The 15,000-nt window shown below is 39.0% G+C and overlaps 1 protein-coding gene across 9 annotated transcripts in view; it reads left to right on the forward strand.

The window, feature by feature from the left end:
* GTDC1 (glycosyltransferase like domain containing 1) overlaps positions 1–15,000 on the forward strand; it is a 175,426-nt gene that overhangs the window by 143,159 nt on the left and 17,267 nt on the right. For 8 of the 9 annotated variants that reach the window (XR_012633941.1, XM_074910494.1, XM_074910493.1 and 5 more), the window contains one exon: positions 14,167–14,276. The exons of the other annotated variant lie outside the window; for it this stretch is intronic. Coding sequence is in view for 7 of the 8 variants with exons in the window: in XM_074910494.1 (XP_074766595.1) it covers positions 14,167–14,276 (110 nt within the window). In the remaining variant the exon portion in view is untranslated. The remainder of the gene's footprint in view (positions 1–14,166; positions 14,277–15,000) is intronic. 9 annotated transcript variants of the gene reach the window in all.

Raw genomic sequence — 15,000 nt, forward strand, 5'->3', positions numbered from 1 at the left:
GAAATCAATTCTTCTTCCCCTAATTGTACGGGCGTGATAAAAGATCACACGGGGAATCAGCGAGAATTTACACACACATGCAAACAAATAGCTGCTATCAATTCACGTGGAAGATCAGATAAGCCCGTTATCTCGTGTTGTATGTACCAGCGTGTGACAAGAGTGTGGGGAAGGATATGGGGCAGGAGATAACGGGAGCGGGAGGAACGGTGGTGGAAGTCACGATGAGGAAATTCAGAAGAAGAAAAAAAAAAAAAATCTAGATTGCAAAAATTATCTGAAGATTTCTGGTCTAAGGGAAAACGGTGTGTACAGAGATAGCACTGGGCCCAGTTGCCTGTTTTTAGTGTAGAGTGTCACAAAGAGGTAAAGAAATGAGTCCCTGGAAGAAAGGACCTGCTCCCCTTGGCTCAGGAGCAAGTCCTTGGGAAGGGCTTCTCCCAGATAGTGCAGTCAGTGTTGTGCCATCTGTGATGGAGCAGCTCTTCATCAGTGAGCTGAGCGCAACTCCTCTGCAAGCTGTGAGGGAGAGGAGCCTGCAAAGGCATTTTTTTAATAATAACGCCTTGTTCCTCTTCATCTTGGCAGTGCAGTACAGAGTTTGTGTAGTTATTGTTTGCCTTTGAATTCAGAATTCAAGACTGTTTAATACAGAGACATTTGAGAATACAGTGAATTTACACCCAAGTCATGTTTTCCTCACGCTGTTGAATATTTTGGACTAAAGTGTATCCCATCAAGATGCCGGTACAGCAAGACAACAACAGATGAAAGAGTAGGTGCTCCACCTAGAAATCACCTTTGAGTACCCATAGATACTATTAGCCTCAGCAGGCATCCCCAACATTGTAAACAGCCTACAGAGAGCATGTAGAAGAAAAGGCCACGGTCCTACTCCTCCCTCCCAGGTGGCCACTCATTCAGTGTCTTATAGGGAGGGGAGAGGTTGTGTGTTCTCAAAGGAAAGTAGATCCCCTGTTTCAGGGAAATCGTAGCTGACTGGGTCTATTCTGCCCCAATGCAGAGGAAAGAGGCAGAGAGTTCGGCTCTAGATCCATGCTGAATGGAGAGTGAGTTCCCACAGTGAAACCTCATCTCTGAAAAGCGACTGGTTCTGACAGATTTAATCCGAAAAGGAGAACGTGGTGGATAGATAGGACAGGCTGACAACGAAGGCTTAAAATGCACGTGTTTATACAGCCTTATACAAGGTACCAGATACGATAAAAAGCCCGTAGGTTGTAAAATAAGAATTTCAAAGTGGAAACTTTTTAGCAGCGTCTAAGAAAAGCTATCTAACACTCTCAAAGAAGCTGGTCTTCATCGGGGGGCAGTACTGATGACACGTGGTGAACAAACCAGTGCTAGGGAAGCGTACGTAGAGACGTCTGATCAGGTAGAAGCTGACACCTTCACTTCCAGAACACCCAAAGAGAAAAGAAACTAGTCTGACTTCACTTTCATGCGAACTGGAGTTAAGTTTGAGAGCAGATATTAGTTTTTTATGAGTAGCAACTAAGTTAATGAAAAAGTTCAGATTTAAATGTTAACTGGAAGGGCAGTTTGGAAGTATCTCTTCTTTGGTGGTTCATTCAAATCTAACCTTGAAATTTCTTCCTACAGCCAGGGGTTTGGGGTATTGAACCCTTCCAGTGGAAGATTTACTCCTTTATTCCACTATTCCCTTATAACTGTTTTTAAGAGCTTGTAGAAATATTCAGCGTGTAACGAAGACCTCTCAGGTGTGAAAGTTCTGCCACAGGGGACACTTCAGCATCATTTTTTCCATCATTGTAGCATGCTTTCGCAAAGGGCTATGAGGAGTTGATAGTCCAGAGGAGAAAGCATCTCTGATTTTGATAATGACAAAAAAGATGCTTTGTGTTACCTGTATATTCTTCAGCTAAAGAGCTAGATGTAATTGTGAGTAGTTTGTTATGTTGATAGTATGGGCAGAGCCTATAGTAAGTGTTCCAAGAGCAATAACTTCAGTTCCCTCCCTGCTGATCACTGAGATGTGGGTAACTAGAGATTCAGAAGAACTCTCCTGTACTCACAGACTGAACGTAAACCTATCCATTTTGAAAACTTTAAGACAGATGCTTAATCCTGTGATAGAATGGCAGAGATTGAGGGCTGTGACACTCAGCTGCGAGGTGCTGAGAGACCTCAGCAGTGCATCATCCCCAAACAGAGTACCATGATCTTAATTTCCAAACCTTATGAAACACAAAAAAGATTTCTACTACCTGCACTTGTATAAGCTTTGCCTTTCTATAAAACCTTGTATCTGTTAGTCTCAAACAGGAGTATTCAGGATCTGATCTTAGAGGCAGAGAAACTGAGGCAGAGTTACCAGCTTTTGCTCACCAAATCACGTGTGCCTTTGGAGACGCGTTTGTGTTGCCCCAGCTTCCCCTTGCTTTTCCCACGCAAGAATCAGGTAACTGCCACCATGGGACAGGGAAGAGCAATGGCATCAATGTCTAAATCAGGTACTTAAATTTTCGTCAGCTGATAAATCTGATGAGCTGAAAATGGGGTATTTTGTTAGCTTTCCAAAAGATGGCAAGTCTGCCAATCATATCAAAAGATCAACAGAGGGTAGTAGTGAAGGTGTTTGGGTTTGAGTGGTGTTTTTTCCCCCGTGGTTTTAATTGCCTGGGCTCCTGATTAATCGTTGAAGCAGTTTGCTCGGTTGACATCAGCAGTGTACTAAAGGAGAGAGGAACTAACTCAGGAATACAAAGAGCTAAAATATTTTGTGATCTCTTCTCACTCAGATGTATACTTCAGATTGCATTCCCTCAGTTGAGGGAAATCATTTCAGTTACCCTGGTCACAGTAGAAAGCAGTCCTCTTCATGAATGCCTTTTTTCATTAATGTAGATATGTTGCTGAGATGAGAAACGATGTTTCTTCTAATTACGGTTACATGTAGATAATTTCCTTTTTTAAAAGCTCTGTGTGAAAGGCAGTTTCCTTTAAAAAGGTGGGGAGGGGGAGAAAAAAGTGATACAGCTGATGTTCCCGTTGCCTTAGCAACAGATTTATTTATTAGGGTCTGAAATGACATGAGTTAATATACCACATACCTGCTGATCGGCAAACTCTCCTATTTCAGCTCCAGTTGACAATTAAGTCCTGGACAGCTACAGCCAGGGGTTAATGTTACTCATTAGGAGAACTAGGTCATTACTGGGAAATCAAGGCACTTAAGGCAGCATGGATAAAATACAAAATTCAACATCTCAAGGAGTGAGGGGTTTTATGTTAATTAACCTTATTTTCCTTTCATTAAAAAAAATCTTTCATATATGCATATGACAGTGGATCAATTAATTGGAAAAAAAGAAGAAAAAAAAAGTAAGCTGTAGTTTACTTTCCTCTCCTAGTTGTCTTCATTTCCTTTGGAAGGGTTTCATTATTTTATGGAAAATTCTTATGTCTATATGATGAGTAAAAAGGGTATTAAAATTAAGAAGGGAATCATCATGGAAATCAGCTTTACCACAAGGGAACGAGCAAATAAAAGCCTTGGAAATGAAAATAAATAAGCCTTGCTAATACCTCACCTAAGGAGCAGAATATAAGCCCACCAGAGCTTGGAGATATTTAGAGGTACTTCTTTGCTTCTTTATTAAGCAGTTACATAGTTATTTGACCTTCAGAAACCGAAACTTTAGAGAACTAATTCAAGTTGTTGGTAAATATTCTATTTACAGAAAGCTGATAGGTGGTGTAGCCGACAGTAAGTCATGTAGTTAGTAATTGGCTTCTGATTTCCAGGAAAATTAAATATGTTCTCTGAAAGTTTTATTAAGATATCTGAGTGGGAGTTTTAACTTGATAAGTCATAAGTGATTTAATAAAGCTCTCCTGAAAGCCTTTATTTACTAATTTTTAGCAGACTTCATGCTGATACTGGAGAACTTAATAGCCTGAAAAAGAATCATGTTAAACTAAAACTTGGGGATTTACTCACTGCTTCCCTAAATACACATGGTTCTTTCACTTTTACTAAGTTCTCTATGTTCTTTTCTATATTTAAGCTCCAGGGCCCAATTCTGCTTCTCACTCTGTTTAGAGCAATTTGGTGTAAACCCTTTTCCCACTCCTATAAAGTCAAGGTTGAAGCAGCATCTTACCTGGGGTGCACGTAGTAGACCATTGAATCGGATTGTAAGAGCACTGTTACTCATAAAAAAGCAAAATTCAAGCCCCATGAGTGGTTTTCTGCTCCGTAGGATGGTTTTGCACTCCGATGTACCTGTTTTCTTAAGCATAAGAAAAAAAGTTAAATTTAACATCAAGATTCTGCTTAAAGTATCACATGCGGAATCCTTCCTTCTTCATTCCCTCTGAGCTATCCAGACACTCACAGAGCAGCCACTTTAGTGCCGTCCTCTGGAACCTGTTAGAATAAATGCTTCAATCAGGGTTGAAAAACTGATTTTGAGTTCATGTAAGACGGTGACTGCATCACCCAGACATTCGAAGATTATTTAAGTTTGGAATGTGTATCACAGTTTGCCATAAAAGCTCCAGTAAGCTTGGCTCTCCCTTTTTCTGTGGCGGGAAACTCATTTTATGGTGTCTCTCTTCTCTGGTACAACTGCAAAACTCTAGTCTTTGAGCAGAAATGCACATGAACTGGTGGGATAAGGAGTCCTCTCAAGACTCTGAAGGAAGGGGGTTTACACTCTTTCACCTATTGCTATCAAAGAAATCCTTTTCTATTCCATTGCCCCAAGCTGGTCTTGGCCTTTGTCTTTCAAACCTTGTCCTTCTGTCTTTGCCAGGCTCAGTTCCTCAGGCATCTCCTCGTATATATTCTCCTTGTGCAGTGAATTTGCATCTCACTCTTCTCTAGTTTCTCAGCCTTTCTCTGTCTCCATCATTTCCCTCCCTGCAATTTCAAGGGACCTTCTACAGCACGTTGATCCCTGTTTTTCCTAAGCCCCGTTGTCCAACCTGTGTTGTCCTCTTGGTCCCTTACACTGGTTTCACATTTTTCCCCATATGAACTGGCCTTGTGTTATCTTTTCCCCATCTCCTTTACTTCTTCACCCAGTTCTTTGCCATGCTGTTCTTGCATAGCTGGTCATATTGATCAAATCTTATTTGTCCTCTTTGGTTTTTTTCTGGTCCACATCTAAGAGTTTTAGTCAAACTAGAAAAGCATACATTGGCATTACCACTTTCTGCCTCTTCAAACCATCTCTTATAATGCTTTATTTTTTAACCAAATCTTCCATTTTCTCATTGTTCCTTATTTTCACTGCGTGTAAACCAGTTCTTCATTCTGCATAGTCCAGTAATTTTTTTCTGAATCCGGTGGAAAACTCATTGAAAGTTAAGATCAGATCTGTGTTTTCAATTCAGATGTTAGATCCTGCCTGGGTTTTAACAAACTGACCTGTGACAGGAGGTCTGTCTTAGCTTTAGCCTAAGGTGTGCTCAAGACACGTGGACTGTTCAGTGACCAGGCACAAAAAAAAATTTTTCAAAGGCTTGGCTACATTTTTAGGAAGACTTCCAACACATGCAGCAAAAAGCATATCTTTGACTTAAATCAAACATATCCAAATATTCAGTTTTTACCATAAAACAAAAAGAGGTTCAAATACTTAAAACAGAGGCTTATTTGAAATTTAATGTATGCAAGATATGATTTGCAGTTTGACTGGGTGGCGTTGGGCTTTTTTAGAATTTTCTTCTTTGGAAGTTCTGGAAAACTTTTGGCAGAATTTTTCTAGAAGATTATAGTCCAAGATAGTGTCAGTCTTGGGAAATTCATAAACAAGGACAGAAAACGTTTTGTAATAAGAAGTCCCAGGCAAACCTAACCACCAGCCCCTTTGTAATTCGCAGCATCCCTGACCAAAATATGCGAATACTCCCCAAGAGAGAAAAATCAAATATTTCCTAAACAAATGGTGTAATAGTCTTCCTTATTTTCACCAGTAATAGGAGGTTAGGTTTCTTCTTTCAAAGGTCTTTTTAGTTTCCTCTTCTTACCGCACGGCAGCTGTTTGACTCTTCTCCCTTTCCCTTCTTCTCCTCTTCTGCTTTCCTTTCCTCCATGTTTTCACCCCTTTTTTTTTCCTCCCTTTCTCCTCTCATCTCTGCTTTTTCTCCATTGTCTTTGTGCAAGAATTGGCTGTATGAAATGAGTTGATTCCTCATTCTGAAAGCGGTGATATTTGTAGTTACTTTAATCTTGTTGACCAATGAGTTTCAAGCCTTGGTCTTGGTGCCAAGAAAGCTCCTCCTTAGCAGGAGCTTCATCCTTGGAGATGACAGCTTCACAAATCCAGAAAGGCTGAGTTATGTTAGGTACCTGAGCCAGTTCCTCCCAGGGCATTACTCAGTAAGGACCAGGACTTATTTTTTGACCCAGGCAGCACATCTGGTGGAGTATTAAGTAGTTGTAGTTTGGTGATGCGAGCCCACCGTGGAAATCACGGAGGGTCTGATGTGGTGGGATTGCCATTCCCAGGCAAATGTGCAGTAATGTCGTTTTTGTGTCGTAATTTATGTTTGATTCTAGTTGTCTTCTTCCAAGGAACCACCTGAGTCGATTTTTATCCACTTTTATCCTATTCATACCCATCTATTATTACCATGACATGACTTTTTTTTGTAGTATGTTGAATTACAATAGGATATATTGTGTATGGTTATCAGGGCTGTCAGGGTCACTCAGATTATTTTGTCTTGCCTCACAACAACAGGAAACCGTTTGTTATGTTACCTTTGGAACACGAAAGGAAGTTAATTCTAATTATTTTTTTGTTTTTAAAGAAACTATTTGGGAGTAGTCCATAGCAGTTACTGGGTTGTGTTGCAAATTCAAGTAAAATTTTTTTAATCTGAATCCTATCCTTGTGAAAAGCTTGTTCCTCTAAATTGGAGTAAAAGAAATGAAAAGACATCTGAATAAAAGTGCACTGATTTTTACACCAAGGTAACTGAGACCAAACGCCGGTCTTTGTCTTCAAAGGTTAATCTCTCTTTAGGAAATAAGCAGGAGACTCAATGACTGATGCTGATCCTGAGGTTTCTTTGGTTAGAGAATGTGCAATATTTTATTTTGAGTTTTTTCTTCGTGAATTGTGAGGGGAGAGGAAGAAGAATCTAAACAATAAACTCCCAAGGTTCCTTTTTTTTTTTTTTTTTTTTTTTTTTTTTTTAATGAATCTCTTCTGGATCACACAAGATAGGAGAAAATGCTTTTCCAGTGTAAAGCAAAATGCCACCCATTTTTCTCAGGCCAGCAATTTGAAAAAATCAGAAGGTAAAATACACACTCCTCACTGTAAATACGTCACGGGCTATAATAGAAAATAAAACACTGTATTTGCCAGTATTGTTTGGCTGCTTTTTGCCTCTCTAGTGCCATTTTTTAATTCCTTGGCTTGCAGAGGTGTTTTGCAAGCACAGGCAAGGATTGGGACCTTTTTTGCTTGTAGAACCTCCTAACTAAAAATTATTCTGTAGGATTCTTTTCTTTCAGTGACACTTACTTAAAAAACATTTTCTTCTACTTGACTCCATTTTCTATTAACTGAGGGTGTATTAGATATTGTGGTAACTTTTGATGCTGATGATGCCAGACAATGTTTAGAGGCACAATTACAGCAAAGACATTTTGTAAGCATATCAGCTGAAAAGGAAAACTCATTGGACTTAACTACATATTTACAGTCTACCTCTACCTCATATTGGAAATGTAAAAAGATGGAAAAATACTGTGATAAATTGAATAAATGAAAAGCAATTAACTTTTTCTTCATGTTTGCATTTTCATAGTTATTTCTTTTTCCCCTGTTTCTTTTCTAATAGCTCTTTCCCAGCAGTAATATTTCTTCTTTTGCAGTTATCATGAGCATTGTTACCAGAAATTTGGTATTAGAATTTTAATTTTTTTTTTGTTCTTTTTTTTTTCTTTTTTCCAATCTTAACATAGAAAATGTATATTGAAGTCATTTGATTTAGGAAGATCCTCTGTCCTCCGTGAAAATAATTACTAGAATGTATTTCATTTGGTATATTGAATAGGCTGGTAACATGAGTCCTTTAAGAAGAATATTATCTTCCTGAAGTATTTACTGACTCCGATCCTCACCACATTTCTGTAAATGAAAGCTCCTGTAAGACCAGATCTTACAGATGGGGGAAACCTGGGCAGAGCCATCTCGTGGGAAATCACTGTCAGGAAAAGACCAGAACTCTGCAATTCTCTGTTTTGAAGGCCAGGCGCTTTTTTTTTTTTTTTTTTTTTTTGGTGACTATACTGGTACTGTCTGACATTATTAGATTATAATAAATCTATATTCAAGTTTCGCTGAGCTCAAGATTTAATGTAAAATACCAAAGCGTAATGCAGTAAATAAAGTAATGCCGTGAAAAGATGGCTGATGCTGTTCTTTAGGTTAGGGTTGATGTGAAATGGAGACCCGTTTTCAGTTCAGCAGAGTGTGCATGCAAAGACCACACCATTTATTGATGTGATGCTGTTCGCTTCTTGAGAATGCCCCGGACAGATACAGGGTCAACAGGAGGCTGATGTCATATGAGTCCTCTTATCAGCTTGTGGCATCCTTCGCCACCCTCCCCAAGTCTGTACCATATCAGTCAAAACAGTAAAGAACCTCAAGTTCCTCCTGTTATCACCCAAACGAAGAACGTTACTGGGATAAAGGCACCTTCCAGCTCCTGGCTCGGGGTGTGATTGAGGTGCAGCTCTCGCCTCGCAGCCCTCTCTCAGCAGCAGTAACTGGCCGTGCTTTTTCTTCACCTTCAGTCTTTCAAAAATCTTAACTTTTACAAAGGATTTTGCAGGTTTTCTCCTTCTTCCTCCATGGTGCTTTTGTTCTCTGTCCTCACTGCACTGTTTCCCTGCTAACGGCGTGCATGCCTTTGCTCGCTTTATTCTCTTCCTCCTCTGTTCTTCTCCTTTAATTACCATGCAGTTTTATTTTTGTTTCCTAGTTTATATCTTTACTGTCTTTTTTTTTTTGACCTTTTCTCTACCACTGATAGAACTCTCAAATGCTCTCTGCAGCCTCTCTCTATCTCCAAGTCTGATTTTTCTGTATTCTGTCATTTTTCCCAAGCCTATGCCTTTTCCTTTTTCTCTTCTATTTACCCTATATTTATCTTTTCCCCCTAGGTTTGGAGATGCCACCATTTTTTTAGTTTTCAACTTGTATATTTGGTGTTGTTTTTTTTTTTTTTCCCCCTCTTCTTGAGGTTCTCTTCCCCTTTACATTACTTTACCCATCTTGTCCACCCTGTTTGCTGCCAGACTTCACTCCTCACTATTTCACTTCCCCAAAACTAAAGCACCACTGTCATACACTTCGAGGTCTGTGTCTTAGAAACTTCATTTCCTTCACTTTTAATTATTGATTCTGTGCTCACCGACTTCCCCAGCCCCATCCCTGCCCCTCAAGCCTTGCCTGTGCTCTGCTGCAGCCGTGCCTTTCCCTGACTGATGTCCCCTGTCCCTTTCTCTCTTCCCTGGGTGTCTCTTGGCTCACCAGCCCTCTGTCTCCACTTCTGCTGCCCAGCTTCATAAATAATGAGTGAATCTTCAGTGGCCTATTATGTCAGCCATTTTCTAGCAATAGTTGCAGGTAGGCAGAAATCTTTTAGCTCTTGCTATATAGCCTAAAAAATAAAAAATGCCACTTTAACTTCTGAAAATTTTCTACCTAGTTTAGCATTGCCATTTCTCACCTTTGCCCATCTGACGTTCTGGTGATTTTATGAAATGAAGAGGTAGGAGATGCACCCGGTTTGAACTGCTTGGGTTTAAGGCACTGTAAAAAGTGAAATATTACTGCATGCCCTCACAATTCGGGATTCTCTACCCCTGAAAATCTCCCACGCTAAATGTCCTAAGAAGATTAAGATCAACCTTTTTAATATTGCTTTTAGCTGAGCTTATTTGTAACCCTTTCAGAATACGTAGCACCTCAAGAGATGGCACGACAGGGCTGTTGCTGTCACAAGCATTACGTACCCTTTATGCAGTATTTTCTCAACTGTTAAAACTTTCTCCCCTGGTTTAGCACTACTGATTAAATTTCATAAGCCACAGGTTTTAGTATATTTTTAGTATATATTTTATTTTTAGATATTTATTATCTTTTTTTTTTTAAATAGACTGCATTTATTTTGCCACTTTGAGCAAGTCCTGTCTCTTTTCCACAAGTCTTCTTTCTAATTGCATATCTAGATGTGTCTTCCTCCAAATCTGAAATAGCTGTGATTATCACCATGTATGATAAGTTTACATATACTTAAGAAATGAAGCTTAAGTCCCAGAAGACCATATGGGTCTCTTACTCAATTTCACTCAAACTCAAGAGACGAATATGCACTGAATAATGTAAAGGACCAAGTTCGGCTATTTCTTTTAATTATTTTTTTTTTAAATATGCTTTCCATCACTGGTCAGGGATATGGGTATCCTTCATCTCCAGGGAATAACTCCAGTTTAGCTGGTCTCCATGTACTCTCCTTCCAGTTCCAGCAGTGGGTAAGGCTGGAGGGCTCTGGCTGAATTCACAAAATCCCTGAATAGCAGAAGGCTGTTTTGAAGACTGTTGCCATTGACTGTATAGAGGAGCATCATCATAGTGCTATGAAGTTGCTTTTTTAAATCATTTTAGGCTGAAAAGAGGGATGTCAAGTCATCAATTAATCCTGACAGCATCCTTCTGTGGTGAAAAAATAATACTGTCACACCCATTTTCTAAACAGAAAATCTAAAGCAGAGATAATAGAGGCTCAATACTGGTGCTGCTGGTACCACCACCCTCCCAGTGCCCATTTCAAGGACAGTCTTGAAAGTTTTATTTCAGATTACAAAAGGAAATCACTAATGCAGGCTGAACCCTGGGCCACGTTCCCATAACCAGACCACTAAACCTCAGCCAGTTCTTAAGAGAGACTTCAAATGTCTCTCTTAAAACGTGTTTTAGACTCAAAAGTAAAAAGTCCTTGGTAAAAAACTTTAGTGTTCTGTGTCTAAACATGGAGATTGAATGTCTCCAACGGCAGTGCTCTCAGATCCAAGTATAGGTATGTTGTCTGTGTCTGGTTTGTGTCATTTACAGCTGGAGTTTGGTCATTCTGATGTTTTCATGGTCTTGCGACGAAATGTAGAGCATCTTCATACCACGCTCAGTTCTTATTTTTCCTTTACCAGATGCATATCAAATCAAGTAAAAATACAAGAGCATTTCAAATAACCTAAACTAAACAACAAAGGCAGACCCTAGAATCTTCAAATACTTCATTTTCCCCCAAACACAATATTTTAAAAGAAAAGTTTGCATTTTAATATCGGGCTTCTATACAGTTTTGCAGTTCTTCTTAAGGAAATGGAGTCTATATAATTAATACTGTTTAATAAAGCTCAAAAATGCAACAGATGCAGCCAAAAGTGCACGTCATTTTGAGCAGATCTTTACAGAACAGACATTCCATATTGTGTTCATCTTTTTCCACGATCACTGCTATGACAATCTGGTGTGTTTAGCAGTTGTTGCTGAGTAAGGCAGACTGGATTGTATATGATTTTCTCCATGTCAGCCAAGAAACAGAGCTCTCATCTTTTTGATGCAGTAAAGAGGTGGTCTTGTAGTATTTGTTGCTTTCTACCAGGAGCAGCTATACCTTTACTAACTTGCAAGAGTAACAATGCATTGTAATCTGTAGGTGCACGTGGTAGAAGCTCTTCACTGTAGGTCTTAACTGAAAATCAAAGGGTTGTGGTGTGGAAAAGTCACAGGAACTGACAAATCGAATGAGATGACCTCCCAGATAGAAAAGCTACGAGAATCACAAAACGTGTCATTAAAATTTGTGAGTATCACATGAAAGCAAAATATTTTAAAAGGGGATATGGAAGAAGGATCACCTACAGCAGAAAACCCATAAGAGAGGCTCCAGTGCAGAGGAAACGTTTCCCCTTTCAGCATTCCTTCTGGGTGCCAAATTTTCCTTCTGTTCTTCCCCACCTATTAAACAAAGCTGCAACTTCCAATTCCTATCAGTTTTCCTAAATATGTGCAGCTTATGTGGCTTTGACGAGCTGTAAGGCTCCGTATTCTCCTGCCAGCTCCTTGACAATGTGGCTCCAACAGCATCCTCCACTTTTGGCTGCCTCTGGGACCCCTGGTCTCTTCTGGAAAGGGAGAGGGAAAGCATATCCTCTGCTGGAAGGACTTTTTGTGACTGCGAAGCCGATAGCGGGGCTGTGAAGAGCTTGGAAAGATCCCTGTAAACGTCACGGCTCTGTCTGTCGAGGCTGCTGCCTTGTGTAACGGGGATGCTTGGGTCCATCTTGGGATGAGCTGTGCATAGCTCAGCATCACAGCCTGGGCTCGTCGGGATCACTCATCAAACACCCTCAAAAGCCTGCCTAGGGGAAACTGAGGCTAACGGGAAACATGATAATGAATCATGCTGACTCCCAGCGTCCAAGCTGTTTTCTTTTCAAACTTGCATATTTCCGACAGGGGTGTTCCCTTCCAGCCAAGTCTGAGTCCTCGGTTGTAATCCCATTTCGGCTCTTTCAGCTGGGCATTTGGAGGGAACTAAAATACTGGCAACACGTTTCTGCACATAGTTTACCTACCAGAAACAGGTGGATATTTTAAGCGTGAGGCTTCGGGCAAGCTAGTAGGCAGTTCTGGGATCTTTGCAACTGGAAGAAATTCTCTCTGCGAGCCAGTGCTCATATCCACTTCGCTCTCTGGAACCACCATGAAAACTCCTGGTTCACAGATGTGAAACAAATTACGAAGCTTATGCAGTTGCATTCCTTCTCATTATTGGGAACAAAACAAATCTGGGAGATGGAGGACTTCTTAAAGTAATTATTGTCTGGCTTTATTTTAAGAAAATGCAACTAATTCTGAAAACTCCACAATTCCTGAAAATTTCTCAGCCTAGGGAAGTCACGTTAATTATAAGATTAATTTGTTTTAATTCCCTAAACCAAAAATATTGACTGAATGATAAATTAACACATGTAGAGCTGCAGATGTCATTTGGCTTCAGATTTCCTGAATGATATAATTATTAATCTTTCATATAGCACTGTGACAAACCTACAGATTCATTCTACAAAATTAGTCTGTGAAGAAAGACACCAGGACAGCTGAGCTATAGATTTTCCCTTAATACAGGAAGGAAAACAGTGGAATTTTCTAAATAATAAATAAAACCAAAATATTTTAAAGGCATATGGTGCACATCTGTCTGAAATATACAATAATTTAAAGCAGAGTAATTAAATGCAACATATAATATTTACCTTAGAGTGGGGGAATTATCTCATTTTTTAATATAACTTACCAAATCTGGAAAATATAGATCATCTGTGGTATCTTTTGCACCTTTCATTCTGTGCTAATAAAGAAGATGGATGAACAAATCGGCTTTTATTTTCTTTTTAGATAACCAACATTGTGTTGCAAGGCATTGAATGTCATACCCATATAAACATTTAATATTACCTTCAGCTGAAATTATAAATAAGTACAGGTTTCTTATTTTCTGTTTTAACTTCCAGTTAACGCCTTAAAAAAAGTCTAAAGGTAGAAAATGCCTCGTATTAGTTTATTCCTTTCTTCTTTCCCTAAAGCACTGAATGGATCAGAAGCTTTTCATGAGTATAGCATGGATTCATAAAATTCCAGTTTGGGAAATTCTGTGGTTTTAGCAAAGTTTTTGATTAACCTATTCCTCCTGAAAAACTGTAATGGAGACCGTATACATATTTTTTGATGGAAAAAAAAATATGGTTTTTTCCTATCTTACCCTTTTTTTAATATGATTTTGCCTTCAGCTAGGTGAGATATTACTCAAGTCATCTCACTTGCAAAGTTGGTAATTTGAAGAGCAGAGGCATCATTTGAAGACAGGGAAGAGCGGTAAGAATCTGATGAAACTGGGTCTTGATCCCAACTGCTAGGTTGAGGAAAATGTTCAACTATGTAGCATAAGCAAAGCGGGAAATTATGCCAAAGACATTTAGTCCTCAAAAGTACGATTTAAGAGAAATACTGTTCTGATAAACAAAAAAATACAGTTCCACAAGTAAACGTAAATGATGCTGAGATAAATTCTGTTTGTTTCAAGGGAACATGATAAAGATCCGGAGACTTTCTTTAAAGTCCTGCTGAAACTGAAAGAGAAAGATCTACCTTTTCATGTTTCCGTCCTTGGAGAGGCTTTCACTGAAATTCCAGGTACCTTTCCTTTTCTTTTGCTTTACTGTGAAGTTACCATAAAATAGATATTTCCAGAAGTAGTTTTCATGTACATATTTTCTTATATTAGTGAGAAGAACATGTTCAAAATCTTCATAGTTGTAAAACTAAATAGTATTGATATGTTTTAAAGTTAAATTTATTAAAGACAGTAAGCATTTTTTATTTTACTTGACAGTGCAAGACCTTATTTATGACTTTTGTTTCACTAAGGCTTCTATATTTATTTAAATGGGGAGATAGGTGTGAGTGATTGGATGGTTTAGATAGGAAACAAAATCTTTCAAGTCAGGGTCACTCATCTGAAATCCAGACTGAGATTTTAGCAGGTGAAAACACTTAGTTCCCTTTCACATGTGAGGTTAAGGACTTCTGTGGAGAGCTTCTGGTTTGTATCTGGCTGAAAATGGCCATTAATCTTCAATATTTTTATACCACTCTTTTTCACACTCCTTCCGTTTCTTGGTTTCTTACAACCAATACTCTGTAAACGGTTTCACCCATCTGAAAAAGAAGTAGGTTTTATTCTGAATATCCACATCTTTGTGCCTGAAATGTTGTGGCAATAAAGAGAATAATCAAATCCTATACTGGGTGTACTTGTAGTAAATTAAGCCTTTTAAAAACATCCATTAACGACTAGTGAGCTTCAAAGTATCTGATGTTTTGGCCCATACGTGTTTTTCCAAAACGTAGACTTGCA

The sequence above is a fragment of the Athene noctua genome, chromosome 7 (genome assembly GCF_965140245.1).
Source record: "Athene noctua chromosome 7, bAthNoc1.hap1.1, whole genome shotgun sequence".
NCBI lineage: Eukaryota > Metazoa > Chordata > Aves > Strigiformes > Strigidae > Athene > Athene noctua.